We start from the raw sequence: 24,000 nt of genomic DNA on the forward strand, positions 1-24,000 counted from the left end.
CCTGGCCGCCGAGGTCCCTGGAACGGCTCCCTGAGCGGACGCCTGAGGCTGTGTAAAACAGGACAGCCAGCCCCAAGTGCTCTCCTCCTGGGAGAACCGGGCCTCTGTGCCATGGGGCAGCCCCCTTCCAGGATGGGGGCCAGGGTTGGCCCCACCAGCTTCAGGGGCCCGGAGCGAACCCCTTCCCCATCCCGGCACCGCACATCTCGCTGAGCTGAGGGACAAGAGCCGCAAGGACAAGGCAGCCCCAAGCAATCCCCCCTTGTTCAGGGGCCCGGCCACATTTGAGTGGCACACGTTGAGTGGCGGTGACGCTCGGTTTCGTTAACACGAGCTGGCGTCCCTGCTCGCGCTAGCTAATCTCCTTAAGATGTCAGTCACCATGAACCTCAGAAGCTAAGCCGTGCCTGACCCTGCGCCCAGCCTGGGAACGGCCCAGCGCAGCGGGGAGCCGGGCAGCGCAGGACGCCGGGGGGCGGGAGGGGCAGCAGGGACCCCACCCAGGCTCGGGGTCGCTGGGTGAGTCACATCAGGGTCCCCAGGCTGCAGCCAAGCTGGGAGCTCCCCCGTACAGCTCCCTGGGCTCCTGTCTGCGCAGGATGTTCCCTTTATCCCAGCCCAGGCTGCAGCTCATGGGGGGCCCTCTCCACTCCACCCCCACGCACGGCTTACACTGCCCAGCCTCCCCCAAGGCCTGCTAGGGTCCTGGCTACGCAGGCCCGAGCCTGGCCAGCCGCTCTGGGCCACTTGGCTTGGGCACGAGCCACGCCGGAGCCACAGCAGAACTGGAGCAGAACCATCTGGAGCCAGAGCCAAACCCAAATCCCTTGGGACTGACCGAGCGCCCCCCCGGCCCCACACACAGCACAAGCAGAGTGGGCCACAGCCACGCCTCCTGCTCGCGGGCCCTGACTTGGGCAGGGCCGTTCCTGGGGTACGAGGCAGCACCGACGGCCTCCTGCGTCTCCGGAGATTCATGCCCAAGGCCACAAACCTCCCTGAGTCCTCCCCGTGAGACTCCCCCCAGGACGCTGGGGCACTGGGACTGAGATCGGGGGCATTTCTGACTCACATGCATGGGGGGCTCTGATCTCGATTAATTTATCCACAAGTCACCGACCAGGGTCCCACCCCCTCCCCTGCCAGAACTAGCCCCAGATCCAAGACACTCACATGCAGAGATGCATTATAATGATTTACTGCAGTGCCATCTCCAGCCCCCCAGTGCAGAAGCACAGAGAGCCCCTTCCCCAGTGAGTTCACAATTGAACCAGGCAGACAAAGGCTGGGAGGGGAAACTGAGGCACCGAGCGGGGGAGTGACTTGTCCATGGTCACCCAGCAGCTCAGTGGCAGGGCTGGGAATGGACCCAGGAGCTGCTCCTCTATGGCGGCCTCACGCCAGCAGCGGAAACCTCCACGCAGCTCGATTCAGGGGACTGGGCTGCAACGGGGGCATTCGGCTAAGTTTGCACTTGTCCTGGGCTGGCTGTGCACACATTCTCACACGCACACATTCTCACACGCATGTGTAAACACGCACATGTTCTCACACGCACATGTTCTCACACACACACACGTTCTCTCACGCATGTGTACACACGCACATACACACACACGTTCTCACACGCACACGTGTACACACACATGCACACATTCTCACGCACACGTGTACATATCACATACGCACCCGTTCTCACACACACATACACACGCACACGTTCACACACACACGTTCTCACACGCATACGTGTACATGCACACGCACACAAATTGACTTCAGAACTTTTTAGAGGAAACACATGAAACTCTGGGTGCAGGAAAGGGTTAAAACAAAACCTTGGGAACCAAGTTTAGACTCATTCTTCTCACCTGCCAAGAATGTGGGGGAGGGGCAGGGGGGCTGGGGAGGCTTGGGGGCTTTTCGCTTGGCAGACCCTTGTGAAGCGAGCCCGGCAGATCTCAGCACAATCCCATGGGGAGGGGAGGGGGCATCGGTCAACACCGTAAACACGACTGACCAGCGCAGCTGAGCCTGGCCCTGAGAAATGGAACAGCACTAAAGGGGCACCGGCAGGGCTGGGGAGCCCAGGGCTGGGCTAGCAGGGGGCTACGGGTCAGGAGTGAGGGGCACCGGCAGGGCTGGGGAGCCCAGGGCTGGCAAAGCGGGGGGCTACGGGTCAGGAGTGAGGGGCACCGGCAGGGCTGGGGAGCCCAGGGCTGGGCTAGCAGGGGGCTACGGGTCGGGAGTGAGGGGCACCGGCAGGGCTGGGGAGCCCAGGGCTGGGCTAGCAGGGGGCTACGGGTCAGGAGTGAGGGGCACCGGCAGGGCTGGGGAGCCCAGGGCTGGGCTAGCAGGGGGCTACGGGTCAGGAGTGAGGGGCACCGGCAGGGCTGGGGAGCCCAGGGCTGGCAAAGCGGGGGGCTACGGGTCGGGAGTGAGGGGCACCGGCAGGGCTGGGGAGCCCAGGGCTGGGCTAGCAGGGGGCTACGGGTCAGGAGTGAGGGGCACCGGCAGGGCTGGGGAGCCCAGGGCTGGCAAAGCGGGGGGCTACGGGTCGGGAGTGAGGGGCACCGGCAGGGCTGGGGAGCCCAGGGCTGGGCTAGCAGGGGGCTACGGGTCGGGAGTGAGGGGCACCGGCAGGGCTGGGGAGCCCAGGGCTGGCAAAGTGGGGGGCTACGGGTCAGGAGTGAGGGGCACCGGCTGGGCTGGGGAGCCCAGGGCTGGGCTAGCAGGGGGCTACGGGTCGGGAGTGAGGGGCACCGGCAGGGCTGGGGAGCCCAGGGCTGGGCTAGCAGGGGGCTACGGGTCAGGAGTGAGGGGCACCGGCAGGGCTGGGGAGCCCAGGGCTGGCAAAGCGGGGGGCTACGGGTCGGGAGTGAGGGGCACCGGCAGGGCTGGGGAGCCCAGGGCTGGGCTAGCAGGGGGCTACGGGTCGGGAGTGAGGGGCACCGGCAGGGCTGGGGAGCCCAGGGCTGGCAAAGTGGGGGGCTACGGGTCAGGAGTGAGGGGCACCGGCTGGGCTGGGGAGCCCAGGGCTGGGCTAGCAGGGGGCTACGGGTCGGGAGTGAGGGGCACCGGCAGGGCTGGGGAGCCCAGGGCTGGCAAAGCGGGGGGGCTACGGGTCAGGAGTGAGGGGCACCGGCAGGGCTGGGGAGCCCAGGGCTGGCAAAGCGGGGGGCTACGGGTCGGGAGTGAGGGGCACCGGCAGGGCTGGGGAGCCCAGGGCTGGCAAAGCGGGGGGCTACGGGTCGGGAGTGAGGGGCACCGGCAGGGCTGGCAAAGCGGGGGGCTACGGGTCGGGAGTGAGGGGCACCGGCAGGGCTGGGGAGCCCAGGGCTGGCAAAGCGGGGGGCTACGGGTCGGGAGTGAGGGGCACCGGCAGGGCTGGGGAGCCCAGGGCTGGCAAAGCGGGGGGCTACGGGTCGGGAGTGAGGGGCACCGGCAGGGCTGGGGAGCCCAGGGCTGGCAAAGCGGGGGGCTACGGGTCGGGAGTGAGGGGCACCGGCAGGGCTGGGGAGCCCAGGGCTGGCAAAGCGGGGGGCTACGGGTCGGGAGTGAGGGGCACCGGCAGGGCTGGGGAGCCCAGGGCTGGCAAAGCGGGGGGGCTACGGGTCAGGAGTGAGGGGCACCGGCAGGGCTGGGGAGCCCAGGGCTGGCAAAGCGGGGGGCTACGGGTCGGGAGTGAGGGGCACCGGCAGGGCTGTGGCCTGGGGAAGTTTGTACCATGCCTTCCTGCATCCTCCGTAGGGTTATCTCCTCCCTTTTGAGAGCACCGAATTCTCACACTCACACAAATGCGCTGGGCGGATGGAAAGTTTCGCTCGTCCATTCAGCTGGGCTGGGGCTGCGGGTCAGGGCTCGGCATCTCCTCCAAACCCCCTGGCTGGGGAGGCCTCGCCCTGGCCGCAGACCCCGGGGGCCACACGGGAAATATGGAGGCAACATCTGTTTTGCGACTAAGCAGGTTTCTGGCCAGTGGCTGAGAGCCTCCAAGTTCCAGTGGCGCGATCGGAGCCAAACCAGCGCTGCCAGGAAAGGACGGGGGCACGGAGCCCAGCTCCGAAATAACCTTCCTCTCCGGGCAGAGCCCGCCCCTGCACTCGTAACTAACCACCCCGGGTCCCCACTTCGTCCCATACGCCCCCCCCTCCCGCCCCCCCGTGCAGGTCAGACGCGGGGCAGCTCCAGCCTCGCTGACCCCCCCCCCCTCGGCAGCTTTTGCCCCTCCCTCCCAGAGAGCAGCGTCCTGAACGGACCCCCCGGGAAGCAGACCCCGCATGAGGCCAGCGACCCTGTGGGGAGGCGGGCGGCCAGGGAGCAGCCCCCTGCCCCCTTGCTCGGGTGTCTGATGGGGAAAGGGTCACGGCAGCAGAGCACAAGAGCGGGCCAGCCCCCCAGGTGGGAGACGAGCAGCGCCAGGCTCTCCCCAGTGTTTCACTCCCTTCTACAGGCAGGGCAAGCTGGGAGCTGGCTGGGCGCCGGGTGCCCAGACCCACAGGCCTCACTAGCCTCCTGGCCAGCTGGCAAGGCCACAGCCCCTCCTCCACACCAGCTCCTTCGCTGCCCCGGGGTCTCAGCTCGCACCAGGGCAGAGGCTGTCACACCAGCCGGTGCCCATGAGAAACGCAGGCGTTTGGGAGGCCGTCCCCTCGTCATGCATCGGGGTGGAAGAGTTGATTAGTTTCTTATTGATACTGCTTAGCACAGCCTTTCGCAAACAGCTCCTGAGAGGAGCTGGCATCCCTAACTCCCTGCAACAGGAAAGGGAAACCGAGGCAAAAGGCAGGGAAGGGACTTGCCCAAGGAGGCCCCACCAGCCAGTGGCAGAGCCAGGATTAGGCCTCGGGAATGTCTGGCTCCCAGTCCTATGCGCGGCCTGCTGGCTGACACCTCCCTGCCGGGGACTATCTGGCTGGGTCGCTGCCCTAGAGAAATGCCAGAGCGTGACTCAAACCCCAGCAGAGAAGCCGGAGGAGCAGCCAGGCTGGGGGTGAGTTACTCATTTGTCTATTTCAGGTTTAGAACATTCTGAGCAGGGACAGGGTCCCCGGAGCCGACAGGGAGCAGCCCGTGTTCTCTCCTGTGCCGCCTGCCGGAAGGCTTTGGGTAACGCCAACCTGTCCTATGCTAGCCAGTGCTCTCAGCCCCTCGCGCTCTGCCCCACCCCAATAAACCCCCCAAATAGTCTACGGCCCCAATCCTGCCCTTCGGTGCTGCGTGCACCCACTGGGATCCCATGCTTGGGTGTGATACTGACGCATCTGGGCACACACGCGTAGATACAAACATACTGATGTGCCTGTGTGCACGCACACGCACGGATACGAACGAGATAGTGATGTGTGTGAGAACATACGAACATGCACTGGCATATCACTGATGTGTGTGAACGGTGCATTCCTGCTGCTAACGTGTGGGTCTATGCACGTGTGAACACGTGCTAACCTCAGACCAACAGGCATGTGCATATGAACACATGTTGACACAACACTGATTGTTCCCGCATTACTTCTCCCCACCAGGCCCTGTCTCCTTTGCTGATGCCCCAGGCTCTGGATTCCCCGGTAGGAGGCGTTTCCTCACTAAAACCCACAGCTGACCCACAGCCCCAGCCAGAAGGCAGCGGGAGGAGAGAGCAAGGCGCAAACACAAAAGAAAAGAGCCTTAAACGGGCCTGAATGCCAGGTAATTATCTGTAATGGGCTAGAAACACTCCTTGGATCCGTGTACGCTGGCCAAATGCCTGCGTTAGATTTCGCCGGGTACATTGCAGAATTCCTCCCAGCCACATCGAGAGTCTTGAAGACAAGGCCCAGCGTGCGGCCTGGCCGTTTCCCCTCCTACCGTAATAAATCCCACCCCCGGAGAACACACTCCTGTTCGCCCCCAAAGCCACTCACCCTGGGGAGCTGGGCTGGCCCCTACCAGCCCCTGTCCTCCTGGAGAGCATCCGCCCCACGACCCTTCCATCCTGCCCCTTCACCGCAGGGGCGGGGGTGAGCCTGGCCTTGATACCATCCCCTCCCCAGCACCAGCCATGGCGTAGGCCCTGCGCCTCGACCCTCCTCGCCGCCCACCCCCTGCCCCAGCAACACCTCCCACCTTCTGCCCCCAGCACAGGCACAATCCCCTGGTGCCCAGCGGTCCCCCACCTGACGCTAGCGCCCTGTCTGCCCCCAGCCGGAGCAGCTCCCCAGCACCACAGGGGAGGCAGGTGGGGGCGAAGCCGTAACCCGCTCCAGGAGGATGGGGAGGGAACGTTGGGGCAGGCTGCTGGCCGGGGTCTCGCCTGGTTCTTCCCAGATCGCCTCAGCTCCCTGCTGCAGGAGCAGGGCCGGCGCCAGCTCGGAGCTGAAGCATTGGCCGGCTGGAGAAAGGTTCCATAGGCGGAGGGGGCTGACTCCTCTTGGCCGGGCGGGCCAGGGCAGGCAGCCCCCAGGTGCTCCCCCTAGTCTTCAGGTCCCCCCGTAGAACTCCCGTGTGCCACCTACCCACAGAACCCACGGCCACAGGGTGGTTGCTGGCACTGCCCGTGACACTGCCATCTCTGTCCTACTGTCTCCTTGGGCTCCCTCGTCTGCCCCCAGCTTGTCTCCTGTCCTATATGTAGCGCATCAGCTCGCTGGGGCAGGGACTGACTCCGCTCTGGGTTTGTCCAGCACCTTGCACAGCGGGGTCCTGCTCTGTGCCTGGGGCTCCCATGCTAATACAGATGCTAGCTCTGGGGGGTGAAGAAGGGACCTACAGAACCCCACTGTCCTCTTCACAGTTGTCCCCGTGCTCAGCGCCCTCGGCTCCGCCGCGGTGGGGCCCGGCTATGGGGCAGAGATGGAGTCCAGTTGGTGTGCACCATCTCCTGCTCCCCAACGCGCCCCTGGTTTTCATACCACACAACTGGACTGAGCAAAGCGGGACAGCTGGGCAGGCAGGTCAGGACACAAGGAAGTCGTTAACAATGCCAGAGTTAAATGAGAGACAAGGAATCTCTCTCATTGGGCCAATTTCTGCTGGTCAGAGAGACAAGCTCTCCAGGCCCTGGCGAAGCAAGCGAGTCTCTCTCTCACCAACAGCAGTGGGTCCAACAAACACTATTACCTCCCCCCACTTCGTCTCTCTCCTACCCTGGGACCAGCCCAGCTGCACCAACGCTGCATACAGCACCAGAGAGTTAAATGCTCACGCTCCGGTTCCAGCCAATCAGTGCCTGGGGCCGTTCACACCTCCTCGAGCCCTGGTGTCAGGCTCTCGGCAGACTCAGGCAGCCATCGATGGCTGTGTTGCTTGCATTCACTTTGTGGCTTTTCAGGGCTCTCTTCGCCATGGCGAGGGCTGGAAATATTTTTCAGACTGAAATTCGGCAGCATCTGGAAGCTCCCAGGGCCCCCGCGCTCCTGGCTCCGTGCCGAGAAGCACTGTGTCAGAGACACCTGGCCCGGGGGGTCCCGGCTTTACACACTTCCTCAGGCTTTTAAAGGGGAAATAACTGACAGGGCCTGTGCTGGCTGGGCTCTGCACAGGACTTGCATGGAGGGGGCCCTTTAGGACCAGGTCAAGGCCCTGCAGGGAACCGTGCTGCCCTGCCCAGGATGATGGGTGGGCCGGTCCCCGCTCTCTCCCTGCCCAGGCTCAAAGCAGGGGACAAGACGAGGGGCGCACAGACACTATTCCTGCAAGAGACTCCAGCTGCGGCGGGGTCCTTCCCTGCAGCCCCAGGGCAGCCACTCCACGTTGCTCCCACGCAGGAGTTCGCACTAATGCAAGCAAGGGGCTGCCCCACGTGTAAGGAGCACAGGAAATCTGGAGACAGTGGAGGGAAGGGGGAGGATGAAACGGGACTTTTCCATCCGACTCCCACTATTTTCTTTAAACCTGCCAGTGCGACCCCTCACCTGCCTCTGCAATCTGATCTACGTTATTCCTAGAGTGCCAATCACCAGAGTCTTCACAGTGCCACCCTCACACGCAGGCTACTGATCCTGACGTCCCCGAGGCAGGAGACAGAGGGAGACTTGCGGGCTAGCTGCGAGCCACCTCTCCCCTGGTCGGATACTCGTTTATTTCATTCTTCCACTGCCGGATATCCAGTCACTGAGTTCTAATCTCGGCTCTAACACTAACTCCCGCAGGGGGCCTCGGTGAGTCACTTCCCTGCTCTGTGCCTCAGTTTCCCCGTCTTTCGGGGCTAATACAGCTCATTTCCCACACAAGCAGCTGGCACACCCGGTGATACGCTAAAGAGAAGACGCTCTCACAGGCTGTGCAGCGAACAGAAAAAATATTTGAGGTTCAGTTTGCTGTTAAAATGCTATAATCTAGAGATATATTGTTACCAATAAAACACTGGTAGATTACACTGGAAATAGGGAAAAACAAACAAAGAAAACACAATTAATTCCCCTTTCCACTGCAAAAGAAACCCCCCGAGAAAGGCAGAGCTGGGGGAGACGCCTGTCACCGAAGGCATGAGCTGGTGTTCCGAGTCGACGACATTACATTTTATGGAGACCGTTTTATTAAAGTTTTGGCCCTGAAAACGTGTGAAAATTGCTCCGGCAAACCCAGCAATCTGTCTGTTCATTTGCAAGCCGTTTAGCAGGTTCCCTAACCAGAACGGAAAGCCGAGGGATTCAAATTAGCACCCAAGTAGCACTGCAACCCCCACCACCGATGTGCAGCCCCCCTCCTTCCCTGGCTGGTCCTCACAAGTTTCAGCAACCTGCCCCTTCCAATCTAATCTTTCCCCATCTTCCTCATCAATCAATTTGTCCCATAAAGCTCCCTGACATGCTGAAATATCGGCTAAACATCCACTCCATCCATTTATGCAAATCGAATAAATCCATCCCGGCTTCTCTAAATATTGATTATGCTTCTTAATTTATAGCAAAATAATAATAATAATAAAATGAAAAGTTGGGAGCGGTACCGGGGGGAGACGGGGGCAGTTTGTGACTGGAAAATAAATGGCAGCTAACATGGAAAAGGTGGAGCTGGCTGTGTGGCAGGGACGGGGGGGAGGAGACAATGCTCTTCATTTTTGTCCCCAGCATGGGGCAGGCGCCCCAGTATTTTCACTGGGGCAATGGTGCGAGGGACGACTGAGGCTTGGCCTAGCTCTGAGCATTCAGTGGGAACTGCCTTCCAGACCCTGGATCTCTCCAAACCTCCAGCCCAGAGCAGGCTTGGCATCAGGACTTGTGGGTTCTACTCCCGGCTCTTGTGTGGCCTCGGGCAGTCACGTCCCCACTCTGTGCCTCAGTTTCCCCACCCAAAGAGGAGGCTAATGGCAAAAACTCCGCCCGTGTCCCCCCCAGATCCATAAAGTGCTTTGAGAGCCACAGCCCAAAGCCCTATAGAAACAAAGCCTTGTGTAAACAATACCAGGGAAAGCTTGTCCGGCCCCAGCACAGAGCGTTGGGTGCTGCTCCTCAGCCAGAACATGCCACCCGTCAGCCACGGCACAGGGTGCCGGCGGGTGCTCTCCAGTGACCCCGTGTGGCCGGGCCAGAGCGAGCCACCCGCTCAGTCCCCGTCGTGGGGCAGGGGGCCTGGCACAGCCAATTGGAGCCGCCGCTGCCTGCAGAATCCTCTGTGGCTCTGGGAAAGCCACGGCCAGTGCTCTGCCCGCAGGACGCCCCAGCGCCGGGGCCAGGAGCACCTCACCACTGGTTCCAGCGATACACGTGGCACCAAGAGGGGGAACTCGGGAACGGCGCCCACCTTCCCTGCCCATCGGAGCCATCCAGGCACTAGCATCCTGGCTACTGCTCCCCTGGTCCCTTCCCCACTGGAGAGATTCCAGGGGGGCAGCCCTGGGGAATCCGGTGCTTTATTTATCCACAGGCAGAGGCAAAGCAAGTCTCGGCTCCCCCCCATGCACGGCGCCACCACCACCACCTGTGCAGCACAGCCCCTGACCGGCAGACACCCCTCCTCCCTCGGCAGCACAGGGACCAATTAGCACCTCTGCTCCTGGTGTTTCTGTGATCTGGGCACCTGCCCCCTGGGGACAGGGCTGAAGCCGGCAGCTCATTTCACACAGGGGCCATCAAACAGCTGTGGGGTGGGGACCAGGAACACATCCATGCTAGGGGGCCTGAGCGCGCTCCCCCGGCTCCCCTGTGCCTTCCACTCAGAGCGCTGGGTCTTGGTAAAACACGGAGGGTGGACAACGCTCTGCTCCTCTCAAAGCCCAAGACCCTGGTACCTGGAAATGCAGCATTCTCCCTACTTTACAGGCTGCAACATCTGTGCCCGGCTCGCCCCTCGGAGTTTTGCAGAGGACTGGACGGATTTTCAGTCCTGTTCCGTGGGGTCAGCTCATGGGAGGTTTGTTCACGTGGGACAGGGTGCGTGTCTCCACAAATGCTAAACCTGGCTTCCTAAAAGAAACTCCAGGAAAGGAAACATACATAGAAAAGGAATAAGGAATGCAAGCACGCACACGCACACACACACACACACCCTTCTCTCCTCACTGCTGTTCATGTGTCCATTGCTCCATGAAAGACAGGAGAGAAATAAAGAGAGGCTGTTCTTGCGGGCCCCCCTCCGGGCATATTTCTACTTGGTCACTTGCCCCTCAGCTGTAGCCATGTTCACACTGATGTGAGACAGATCCACGAACACCGAGGAGGGGGAAGAGGACTCCCTCCATCCCCTGCCCGCTCTTAGAACCAAACCTTTGGACTGAGAAATACCAGATTTGTCACTCAAAGCTGCTCCCAGGACAGCTCAAGCTCCACTCGGCCTCAGCCCCAGCCATTTACACCAGACACCGAGGGTTTATTTGGAAAGATTCAGCCCCCCCCAAAATAATAATAACTGGCATCAAGAGAAATCAACCATCACCTGATTTTTTTTTTTTTAATAACAATGAAACCCAGTTTGCCTCTCAAGTTAAACCCCAACCCTTTTGCAGTAACTGCTACCTGCCCCATTCAGCAGCGTCCAGGCACAAGACCTAAAACCCACCCTAGTTAGGAAGTAAGAGCTGGATAACTCTGCCTCAAAGGCTGGAAATGCAAAGAGAACCAACAAACAGCGTAAATAATGACAGTCTTTTCAAGTCCTTCCCTTGTACCAATCTAAAGCGTGATCCCAGAGCCAGCACATGAATTTCCTTTGTTTTTCCCTTCAGATAATGAGATTTTTAACCTGATGCTGCCCCTTTAAATATTTGGCAAATAGGAAATAAGTGTAATATAATTTCCTCAGTGTTATAATTTAAGATTAATCCATATTGTTATGGCACTAAATAAATGCTGTAATATTGAAATGCAGTTCAAATTAGCTTGACAGAGTGCCAGACGTACAATTAAAATGTTATCCAATGGGTAATCACAAGCTAGTTTCTACGTTGTAAGTGCCACTTGCAATCTGTCGCCTTTTGACTGAGAGAGAGAGAACGGAGGAGCGGTTCTGATCAGCGCCACTTCACGTCCCAATGCTTAAAAAGCCAGACAAACACAACACCAGAGCAAACTCCCCCTGCCAAGTTCAGCTCCCCCACCATCACGCTGGTACCACTCTGACCGCACTCCAGCGCCAGCACAAAGGTGCCCGTGGGAAGCAACAAGATACAAGCTGCTGGGGATGTGGGTCTAGACTGGTCCCACCCCTCTCCCCTCCTGTGGCCGCAATCACAGCACCAGTGATCCCGTCAGCCTGGGACTTGGCAGACTCTGGTTCAGATCCCTGCTCTGCCAGAGTGCCAATGGGACCGTAATCTCTACATTCTCCGGCCTTGCTGCATGGGGAGGAGCGTGCTCAGCTATCTCCATACTGGGGTCAGGAAGCAGCTGTGCTGGACGGACAGTGGCTGCCCCCCAGGGGTAGGTGCACCCAGGGAGTGGGGGAGATGCACAGCTCTTCCCTGGCTGCAAGGGAGTGCAGGGTGTCCCTGCTGGGACAGACAGCACCCCTGGCCGGCTGCAATCAGGGCAGCTAAGGGATCTCTTGGGTGCTGCCTCTACTAGCCCCCGGGCTACTCACAACGCCAGGTGCTACTTGAATACAGTCATCGCAGCCAATAAACCCTGGGAACTGAGTCCGATCCCAGCCCACCTGAGCTTCTTGGGCACCTGGCCCCATATGCGAATCTTCCATTGCTGCTTTGGCTCCAGGCCCCGCTTCTCCTGCCTGACCCCTTGTGTCACCATTCGCCCCGCACATGGGGGGGGGGGCAAACACTGCGGTTCTGAGCTGAGCGGTTTCACACCCACTTTGGCCAGGTGCGAAGGAGAGTGGGGGCAGAGGGGCCGGGTGGGGAGAATCACACTGGAGCGTCTGGCATCCAAACCGGGGCCAGGAAATCGCTCCTGACAGCCTGCTTTGCTCCCTGCGTTTCTGGAACACAAGCAGGAGGCTCTGACCGAGGCTGCGTGCTGCCACCCGGGGTAAATCCAAAGGGCCTCTGCCGACAAGCTGCTGTCTGTAGGACTGAGAACCAGCCCCTGGAATTGCTCCATTCAGTTCTCAGAAAGTGTTTCAAATACATAAAATCCCCCCCAAGGGCGAGAAGGCAGAGCGGGCCGAGAGCAAAGCAACAACAAAAAAATTACCAAAACAGAGCGTAAGCAATAAAGCACAATTTATCGGCAGGCCAGCTCTAAGCCCCGCTAACATAAATATTGGTTTTACTCGGTGAATCCCACTCCAGCTTCAAGAGGAGAGCTTCTTCACCCTGCTAGTTGATGACGTATTCCTGAATTTCTGAGTTATCCTAGAAATAAATAAAACAGCTGGGTTTCGATCCAGGCCATACACACGTGCTGGGATTTGGCTAAGGCTGGTTGCTTCCAAAAGGGGGCTCTGATAACGGTGCGGCTCAGCTCGCATGGGCCGCGGTCTGATGCCCGCTGACGTCCGGCTGTCCATCTCAGAGGACGCTGGAAGAGGTGCGCGTGGTACTTTTTATCTGTAGTCTCAAAGGAAGCTGAGTTTCCTCATCCTCACTTTAGAGATGGGGAAACGGCGACTGAGAGAGGAAGTGACTTGACCATGGTCACACAGCAGGGCATTGGCAGAGCTGCGAATAAGAACACAGGTCTCCTGGCTGCACTGCACCTCCCACTAGCTGGGCCTGTCCCTGGAGCTGCCGGCTCTGCACTGCAGAGGCCTCAGCTCTTTGCGGGAGGGGCGTTGGCCTGGTCTGTGGAAAGAGTCTTTGTTTATCGAGCCAGCTCCCCGTGGTGTTTCCCTCCCGGCTGCCCCCGGAGATTTGTTCTTTTACACAGCTGTGGTCCTGCCTCAGCCAGAGTGCTGAGCCCCAACTCCCTGCCAGCGGGGGCGAAGTCACCAGCAGGGGTACGGGCTGCCCAGCCCAGCCTGCAGAGAGCATGCAGCAGGCCTGCCACACCGCAGCATGGGGACAGGCAGGGTCCCTGCAGGTCAGAGGGACCCCAAATCGCTCTGCCCAGGGAAGGGATTGGGGAGCTAGCCGGGAAAGGGGCCACAGGCTCTGGGCATCTCAGCTGCATGGAGGGAGGGAGGGGTCTGTCCCCTGCCAGCCCCCTGCACCCACCTTCCCAGGCGTGGAGGAGGAGGCCTTAAGGGGGAACACCTGATCCCAGTGAAGTCAATGGCCCACTGGCCTCGAAGCAGTAACACCGCCAAGCTGCACCTGGGTTCAGTGCATTTCCCTTCAGGCCCGTGAGCAACGGGCCCTCCCTGGGCCCCAACAGCTGCTTCTCCCTTGGAACTCCTGCTAGCTCGTATGGGGGGGCTGCACCTCAGATGGGCTCCCCGGCCTCCCCCAGTGTCGTCCCCATGCCCCCTGGCCTGGGAGAGACGGTTCAACACGCGCGTCCCACAGCCAGCAGCCGAATTAACACAAGGCCCAGCCCCCACCTCCGGGCACTGAGGCAGGTTAAGAAATCTGGGCGCAAGGAGAGACCAGCCAGGAGCTCAGATGCATCCCCAAAACTTGGGCCAAGCTGCTTTGGTCCGACCCATGGGCCGGATGTCTCCCCAGGTCCGTTTGTGGGACCCCCCTGCCTCCAGTCCCAGCCTGAGGGACCAAAAGGGCCTGGGAGGACAAGAGGTGGGTTAAGCCCCCAGGCAGGGGAGAGCGGGGGTGGGGAGAGACGGGAGGTTCCCACCCTTGGTTTGATGAGCTGTGACGGGGAGAATCGGTCTGAGGCCCCAGAAGGGAAGGGGAAATCGGGGTTTGAGCTCCTGGGATCGGCTCTTCTCCAGTCCAGAGGGATTCCCACGTCCCGACCTGGGAGTACAGGGCAGGCAGGGCAGAGGGGAGCTGAGTTTGCAACTCTGGGCCCACCTGTTTTGTTGTATTTTACAGAGTGGATGAAAAAGGAACCAGCCCAACAGTCCCATGCGTGGAGGATGGTGTATTCGCACTCACGCACTGAACGCGGGAGTGGAGCTCTCCCTTCGAAGCCCATGTGAATCTTTGCAGAGTCACCTAGTAGCCAAATCCTGCTATTTGAATGCTTTGCTGTAATTACCAGACTTGCTGTCCCTTTCCGTAGCCATCAGCGCACGGCCCCGGCCTTCGGAGACGCTACCACTGGTGCCACCCTCCCTTCTGCTGGATGGGGAGATGAGGCCAGCGCAGAGCTCGCAGGCAGGTTTGCTGTCAGACGCCCTGTGCGTTTCGCGCTCGGTTTAGGCTGGATGCAGCTTGCTGACTTGTCTCTGTTGACTCCCCGAGCCTCCGTAAGGGCAACAGTACCCCGAGGAGAACATGAGATGATGCACTGGGGGGCAGAGAGCCCCACATTCATAACCCTGGTATTACTGGCCTTGCTGCTGGCTGGAGGTACCTTGCTCAGCTCCCAGCAGCACCTGGGTAACGCGTTCCCAAACGGGTCTGGACGCCGCAGTCTCGGCATTCCTGTGCCCTACACATCGGCTCTGCATGCGGAGCTCTGTCTGAGGCAGGCCACCTGCCTGCCCAGAGACCTCACAAGATCCTGGCAGGGCTGCTTCGGGGAGGGGGCTTGGGGCGATTCCCCTGCCAGTGATGGAGCCAACGCCTCCCTCCATATCTGACTAGGGAGGAGTTGGACCAGGGCTCGCAAACCCGCCTTGGAAGAGCCCGGTTTTAAAAACGCTTTCTAATCCCAAGGTTTGTAACGAGGTTTCCCGGGATTCCGCGCGCTGCTCTCGCTCGCACGTTCTGTCCGTGCAGTGCGCTCCACGGGGCTTTCCAAAACGATCTATCAGCATTTACAGAAAGTGCATTTAACACAAGTTCGTTTGCCCAGCCCGGCCCTGGCTCCATTCTGAAGCTGCCTGTTTAAACTCCGGTGCTCACAGCTACAGATTCCCCTTCCCCTACATGCACCCCTGGGACACCGGGTTGGTCAGGTGAAGGGGACATTTGTTCAGCTCTTGGGGGCTCAGCACCATGGGGTCCCTGGGAACAGAGATCAGTGATTTGCACGGTACATTTTTCTTCCCCTAATATACACTTCCCCCCAGAATCTCTCTCTCTCTCATGCCCAGTCACACACAATCACTCACAGGATCTCCCTCTGACATCACCGGCAGCTGGAATATTTATGTCTCTTTCACCATGATGAATAACAAATTTATACCCCCCCAAAAAAATCCCTCAGTACATCAAAGAGATTCACGTCCCTGAAACCGGAATCCAATTCCATGTTACAGCGTGGCCGCTCTGGCACCCCGGTGTCAAGCATTCATTTCCATATTTTGGGGCAATCATAACAGTATTTATTAGAGACACTTAGTGTCCACAGGTGAGATCATAAAATGTGCCATACAGCTGGTCTAGCCCCGGCCTATCTGTCTCTCCACAGACATGCACACACGAGTGTCTCTGCCCAGCTCCAAATAATAACTAATGAACAGATGAAACCACTCAAGTGTAATTCCACAAGATTTTGGTTTCTTAGTATTCTGCTTTTTTTCTTCCTGACACATGTGCATTTACCTCCCGCCTCCCCTCCTCAGTAATCTTCAGCAGGAGTGTCACTAATAAGGAGTAGACAAGTTAATCTCAAAATCTGTTTTAACTTTGACACCTACTTTTTAAAATGCAATGCATGTTCCAGAGAGGCTGGGCTGGCAAGCCACAGTAAAACACAGGCGATACGGAGGGGAGGAAGAAAAAGCTCCTTTTAGGATGATGGATAGCTAACTGATCCCTGCAGCTCCACATCCTCACGCTTGCTCAGGCTATGCCTGGAAAAGATGGAAGGCTATCGTCTTCCACCGCGCCCAACCGGTGTGACTGGGGCTGGATGTATACACGCCCCCCCCCCCCCCCCATCCACACACACACTTTAAATGAGTCAGATTTAATCTTAAAGTAATTAAAAGACAGTTGCGAGGTGGTTTGCCTCAAGAGCCATTCTTCATTCGTGCTCCCACCCAGCATTGTTTTTGTTGCTTCTCTCACGCTCGGTGGATTGCTGCTGAAGACACACACAGCTGCACATGTATGTGTGCGTGCGACCAAGGGCTCCTGGATCCCAATTCACCAGCCTCCGGTGACGTGGATTCGGCTGCTTTCAAGGTCTTAGGAAATTAGAGAAACAATCTCCAGTCCATTTAAAAAAGAAAACACAGCCCCACCTGTTTCTGACCCATCCCTTTCTCGGGAACGCCGGAATAAAAAAATTAAGTGTTCGGACCGATCCCAGCCTGGAATTTAATCCACCGAGACAGCTGCAGTGAGAACAAACTGGAGCAGGAGATGCTGGTAACTTGGGCCCTGAGGGCTCGTATCTGACACACGATGGGGCCTGATTGAAAACCAGAAATCACCAGGATCACGTCACAGCGGTGCTCCGGGGCTCCCTCAGCTCCCAGCAATGTTTGGCCTCGGCAAAACCCCTGCTTCTGCCTTATGTAAAATCCCTTCCAGGCTGCTGCTCGCAGGGTACAGTATTATTATATATTACAGCAAATAGAGAGCTTTGCTGCAGTGACAAATAGCACTACATGAGCTAACCTATATATTAGCCTATAAAAATGTCACAAGGGCAAAAATTTAGACTCCGTGTAAAGTATCGAGTTCACAGAACCTCTTTGTTGAAGTTTTCCACTTCTTCTTTCCCTGATTTCATTTATTTATGGGCATTTCCACCGTGGTGTCTGAGCACCACGTGAGATTCAAGGTCCCAGGCCAACATCCACCCTCCGCTAGACCAGTGTGAAGTTGCAGTAAGTCTGCAGATTTACACCAGGATAACTTTGATGAGCCTAGTTTGCTACTAAGGCAGGAGTCTTTCCTGTCTCTTTCCCGGATCATGATGGGGTCTGGCAGGCTTTTCATATTGATTCAGCGATAATCTTTCAGTTCCTTCGTAGAATTTTAATTGTGGAACAAAGTGACTTTTATAGAAAATCTGTTCTATATTACAGGGTATGTTCCATGAGGGATTTTCAGTGACTTTAATAGGAGTTAGGCAGAAAAATTAAAATATGCCCCTATAGGTTCCAAAGGACAAAATCTATTCTGTTCTGTTTGCTTCTCTCTATAATTGCATCAGAAATAAGAAATGTCAAGCATCCAAACTCTGACGTATCAGAAGTCACCCAGGCAACTTCCCAGAACACAATGCTGCGCTTATAACGCATAAATACTACTTTGCTCTTGTTTAGTAACTTGCACTGGAGAATTTCTGCGCCCTTTACAAAGCTGGGTAAGTGGTCTCCATATTGTACAGATGAAGAAACGGCGGCCAGAAAAAGACTCAGAGAGCAAGGAAGTGAGAAAGCTGGCAATGGAGCCAGGGGGTCACGATTCCCAGTTCTGTGCGCCAGCGCTGGAGAACATTCTCTGACATATTCATTTGCATGATCTTTGCGCCAAAACCAGATGCAAAGCGAAGCGTTTGGCTGTTCTAACTGCCCAGCTTTGAATGATGGGTTTAATAAAATAAAACCAAACCTTTGTATCTTATATCCTGCGCATCCTCCAAGTGACCCACAACCTTGGAGCCAGCCCTCTGCAAGGTATTCTGGGATGTGTAGTCCCACGCTTGAAGGGGCAGCAGGGGAGGGAGCCATGTTACAGACAGACAACCCTGTGAATTGCACTTTGGATAACCCTGACCGAGAGGCAGCCGGTACCAAAGCAAAGGAAAAAAACAGATGTGGGCAAGACACTGGGTCCTCTCCTCAATGTGGGTAAGTCCGGGCAGCTTCCCTGACTTCAGGGGAGTTCGCTGATTGGCACCAGTTGGGGATCCGGCCCAATCTTGTAATTACCGTTCTGCGCTTGTCTTTCCACCTTTTCGGTTTACTGCAGCCAACCCACTATATTGTTTGGTTATTTATCGGGAAGCGTAATTATTAATCATCGCTCATTACCGTTAGCCACGTTTCCAAAGCACTCAGCGCCAGGCCATGGAACAGCAGCGAGAAAAGAATGAAATTAGGTTAACAGCTAAATAAGTAAACGTACGGTATTCTAAAAGAGCTGCGATGTCTCTTTCCTGCAACCAACTCTCTCCCCCCCAAATTATAGGCCACAACTAGCTGGAGCGGTTACACCCAGCTTTCCCGAGATCACATTTGGTGGCTCCATTATCCTTAATATGTTTCTATTTTGAAGGCTCTCTGCTGGCAACAGCTACAAGAGGAGTGTGTCCTGAAGCAGGAGGGGGGGGGGGAGGTTGCTCTCAGATGTCCCCAATTTGAAAGGAGGTGAGAGGGCTCTTTTGTGGGTATCAAGCAGAGGAGTGGAGGGTATTCAGAGGAGCTCTGTCTTCCCATTATTTATGCTCACAGCCTGCACTAATGACATAGGTAACTTGACAGCATACATCCTATCCGCCTGCTGGAGTGCATCTTGATTGTTCAAACATACTCTTAAAGGTGTCCAATCATTTATCAAATTTAAATGACCGTGTTGCGTTCCAAAGGCCCGGAGCATCCAAATTGCATCCTCACTTCCTAGCAGCCCCTTCCCAAAACCCCACCACTGCACGGGCCAGCGAGCAGGAACAGTTTGCAGGGCAAAGTCTCCTTGTCCTGCCTATGCCCAGAAATATGGCATTTCATGATTCTGCCTTTTTTCATTCTCTGCCGTGTCACAAACTCCAATACAAATCTACTAATCCAGCAGGAAATGATGGACTCCAGAAGCCCAACCAATTAAATTTAGACTCATGAAAAGCTCGGTGGCTAGTAAATTATAATTTTTATTAGCTTGAACAATGTTCCCGTAAGAGAAAGTGGAGACTCTCCCATGAATGGCTCTTGTATAATTTATTTAACTTCATGGGCCTTGCCAAAGCCCGGAATATTTTTAGATCTTTCTGTTGTTGGGTTTGGCTTTTTTTTTTTTTTTTTTAAGTGAGTTTCTGGAGGGGTATTTTTAGACTCATACATGTTATTTTAACAGACTTCTTTGCATTTGGACTTCCATATGTCGCACAGCCTCTCCTACCAGGCTGGGCAGGTTTCTAAGAATTGCTGGAGTCAATTTCTTAGGATGCGCTATTTGCACCAAGGCTCTGCCTGCCACTAAATTAGCATCACCCAGCGTGGATAGTCCTATAGAAAAATTCCACTTCTTATAGGAATAATTAGACATGATGGTGTAGCAATTCCCAGTGGAAAAATGCACATTCCAAAACTGAGCTTTAATTTCCCAGTGCGTGTGTTAACCGCAGCTGCCTTGCATAACAATGTATATCTTACAGTTCTTGTGCAAAAGATCAGCCCTGGCAGTTCCTAGCTGTTAGCTGTGCATTGCCTTTGATGTCTCATGCTACTTGTCATTTATAAGTAAAGATGGTTAGAGTCTTTAGAACATGTCTTTGAACAGTAACTCTTTTAGCACCTATTTAATGCTGGTAACTGTGTTGCAAAAACACTCACTGGTGTCATGCAGTTAATGAGGTATTTACTAAAATGTATTTTCTTTTAAAAAAAGAAGAACACTAAAGGCAGTGGGGGGAAACCCCTTTACGGGGTTTGTCTCACCAGGAAATTACCGGATTTAATGATAACTAAATCTATATGACGATCTATTCTTCCTTGCAAATTTCAGGGCTTGGACGGTTGTGGAGTAAAAGACGGAAGTACTCCACCAGAAATTCTCGGCTTGCAGTCCTTTATGGTCCCTGCTAGAGACGGCTGCCGTTCCTGATTACTATTAATCTTTATTAATTAGTATGATGATTATATTTGTGTTTCTAGCTGCAGCAGTTCACAGATTATTTCTTATTGTCATTTCCATTCAAGCTAAAACGTTGAAGCATGCAGCTACCTTGGAGGGGCGGCAGGGGAGAGAGAGACAATGTTTATATTTGGAGGTTTCCCTAAAAGATAAAAATGTCTCTCTTACTAAATAAGAGTCTACAGCAATGTTGAAATTTCAGCAGCTTGAGGCAGCAGGACTGCTAAATAACCCTGCTCCTCTCTCTCTCTCTCTCTCTCTCTCTCTCTCTCTCAACTTTCACAGCTTTGACTTTGGACCATCTGCATTAGAGACAAAAAAATCTACCACTGCACTAAAAATAACGCTACAAAACATTTTAATTGCACCTTTTGTGACAAGGTTACTATAACAGCACTTTACCATAAAATTTCTACAGCAGGATTATAAAACTATCAGCACTCTGTTTTAAGAAAAACAATTTGTGAAACATTAAAAGCTAACTTCAAAATCAAGGTCTTTGCAGCTGACTAAAAAAAAAAAAAAGTACAGTTTGAGGGGGGAGAGGGAAGCTTTCTGTGGGGAGAGAATTCCACAGCAACGGGAGAGTTACAATAAATGCTCGATCAACTATGTATGCCTTCTGGAATTTTGCCTGACTAGAAGAATGACTGGACATAAAAACAAAGCTCATTCTGAGCAGTGCTTTTCTTATTAGAACCAATATACCCCCAATGGATCTGTCTCATTCGGGGGCCTTCCGAGCCGTACATTTCAATTTTTATCCAAATCTCAACCTGAAAATTGAAGGAGTCAAAACAATTCCGTCAGGACAGTTTTGCTCGTCTTGTTTCCTGAGACAATGTGTGTGTGTGTGTGTGTGTGTGTGTGTGTGTGTGTGTGTGTGTGTGTGTGTGTGTGTGTGTGTGTGTGTGTGTGTGTGTTTAAAAGCTGAGAGCAGGGGGTTAAGAGACATTAATAACCTTTTTCAGATTAAAAAAAAAATTGGCAAAGCTCCATCCAGTCTAGTCGGTATATTCCTACTCAATGGCCTCTGGTCCTTGTAAGGTCGTTCCCTGTATTATAATTAAATACTCAGTGTCAAGATACCATCAATAATTTATTCTACAGGAATCACCAATTTGCTTACCTGCAAATTTTCTCATCTCCCCCGAATTCCCCAATGAGACTTAAACACAACGCTGAGGACTTTAGAAAGGGGGTTTCTCTGAGCTACATGAGTGACTATGTGCTTGATCCAGGGAAGACTACATGGGGCTTTGGATCAAACCTTCTCTGAAGCGGGATGGGGCACTGTCTGAATTAGGGGCACTAACCAAGGAGTACCGAAGAAATAAGATTTAAACACAAATCTGACTATTTGCCCTGTTTGTCCAGTTTTATATTTTAAAATAGACCTTGGTGTCGTTTAGGAGCAACCGTTTCTGAGCTGCAATTAGCACATTGCAATTTACAAAAAAAAAGGAAGGAGAAGGGAAGAAATAGTCAGAGGAAATACACATTTCATCCAGGGAAAATTCTGCAACTATATGATGTAATTATTTAAAATACAGCACATTTAAGAATAAGTATGTCTAGATCATTGCGTTTGTTAGTAGCACTTTTTTTCATCTCATCATGATAAAGGCCCATTAGTAATTATGCAATTTTTGTGTGTCATTTTTTTCTTTTTAGGAAATTTACAGTCGTCTTTTGACTGCACTCCCAGATGACAATTCTCCATTCTAGTCCATCTCATGCCGTCCTTTTTAATCCACACACTAATTGTAATCCCATTAAAGCAGATATAATTTTATTAGTATTCACAGTTCATCAAGCTAGCAATAATAACTCTTACTGCTGAGTTTAAAAAAAACTGCAAAACATTTACTCTGATGTTTAAAGCAAACTGTAAACAAACCGAGCCAGCTATGTGCTTGTGCAAGACTAGCATTACATCCATACATCCATAAATATATCTCATACATATACACAATGCACACACAGCTTCCCACAGACGTTCTTTCTTGACATTAAAAAACAGCTAACAGATTTCAAATCCAGCAGTCTGTGCACAAAAACTTTGAGGACAAAAATATATTCACTTGTGGGTTAATACGGAGGCAGCTGAGGGTAGCACATCAGAATTCCACCATTCCCACTTGCAAATACATTTGCAGAGTAAATACGGAGGAAATAAGATTTCTAACTCCAATCTTTCATTTCACACACAGCAGAAGCTCACTTTAAAATCCAGTCCCACAGTGGATCAACCCTTTGGAAATCCGAGGAGCCCACAGTACTCAGAAGCAAAGGCAAAATGTGAGGGCCAAATCCTGAAGCCTCCCTTCCATTTTCCCTTCCTCCTTTCTCAGGCAACTTTCCCACTGAGTGAGGCCTGAGAACAGCACTACAGTGGGGATTGACCCGCGCCCTTTCGCTATACACCAGTACTGAAGACAATGAATATACACCTTACCTCCACAGAAACCCTGAGCTGCTCATGCATATAATTGACCGGTTGATAGTTTTTATTGTGTTTTGTTTAATATTAAGCCTGTAGCTAGTTGGTACCTGGTAGATTCCCCCTCACCCCTCTCTGGCTGCAGGCGGCTCTGAAGCATTAGTTGATTAAAAGGGCACTGCAGATGATCTCCCAAGACCCTATTGCATCGAACTGGGTCTATTTTTCTTGCCACACTTTGTATGCCTTTAGCAGGATACCGGAGGCACTTGTTAAAGCTATTGCATGCCCTGCAAACCCATTCGCACCCTGACACTTCGGGGCTTTATATAGAAACAGGATTTTCTAGCCCTACACCACCCGCCCTATTAACACACCACTGCCCCTAATCTGCCAGGCCCCAGCCAGGCCCCGCTCCCTTCCACCGAGCAGTGTTTTTGTTCAGCCCCTCCAAATGCCGCCTGGTTCCCCTCCCCGACTTTCTCCGGGCGGTTCGGGCAGCGAAGGCTTTTCGCTGGGGGTTATTCTCCTTGGGCTGCGGTAAGAAGGGGACGAACCGCCTCTCGCCTCCACCAGCGGCTGCGAAGATCAGCTCCCGCTCGGGAAACACGGCCAGCTAAAGCCCCCCGTGGAACCGGGGCAGCCCCGCGCGGAGATGCGCTCTCCCTCCAGCGGCCCGGGGACCCGAGCCTGGCTGCGGGGGACGCCACTGACCTGTGTGCGCCGCCATGGAGATGGGCGCGGGGTAGAACTTGCCCGGCTGGAAGTGGCCCGGGTGCTGCACGGGGCTGTGGCCGGACGCGGCCAGGCGGCCGGCGCTGCTGCGGTGACCCACGCTGCCGCGCTCGGCGAGGAGGTGAGGCGGGGGCGCGAACTCGCGGCCGTCCATGCCGGGGCCCACGGCACGCAGCCCGGCGGGCGGGCGGCGGCTCCTCAGCGGGGCAGCGCTCCTCCTTCAGGGCTCCGGCGGGCTCGGGCCCCGCGTCTGCTCCTGGCGTCCCGGCTCATCCTCTGCAGAGGGGAGAGAGAGCGGGTGAAACCGGCTGCAGCCCACCTGGGGGCCGGGAGAAATCCGCGGCCCTGCTCCGGGCTGGTCACCGAGCCGCTGCGCTGATGGGGGCACGGGGGGGGGTTTAAAAATACAGAACCCGCGCAGGCCCCCTCCGCGCAGCCTCTCCCCCCACCCCGCAAGGCAGAGCTACATTTCATCCAAAACGTGAATTGCATCTGCGAGGGAGAGACAACCCCCCCCCCCCCCGCCAGGCCTTTGGGGGCTGGGTTTTTAACAACATTCTCCCCCCGTTTCTGGGAAACGGTGTTTCTCGGCGCTCCTGCCTCCATGGCCAAGCCAGCGCCAGCTCTGCGCGGGGCCGATCCGCGGGCGCAGAGAGCTGGGGGCGCTTCTCCCGAACTCTGCCTTCGGGGGGGG

At 55.4% G+C, this 24,000-nt stretch overlaps 1 protein-coding gene across 1 annotated transcript in view; it reads right to left on the reverse strand.

The window, feature by feature from the left end:
- Positions 1-23,460, reverse strand: part of BAHCC1 (BAH domain and coiled-coil containing 1) — a 73,675-nt gene extending 50,215 nt beyond the window's left edge. The window contains exon 1 of the mRNA XM_065415836.1: positions 23,286-23,460. Coding sequence (XP_065271908.1) covers positions 23,286-23,460 — 175 coding nt within the window. The remainder of the gene's footprint in view (positions 1-23,285) is intronic.
- Positions 23,461-24,000: the final 540 nt, after the last annotated feature.

This window comes from Emys orbicularis, chromosome 13 (genome assembly GCF_028017835.1).
Source record: "Emys orbicularis isolate rEmyOrb1 chromosome 13, rEmyOrb1.hap1, whole genome shotgun sequence".
Classification (NCBI taxonomy): domain Eukaryota; kingdom Metazoa; phylum Chordata; order Testudines; family Emydidae; genus Emys; species Emys orbicularis.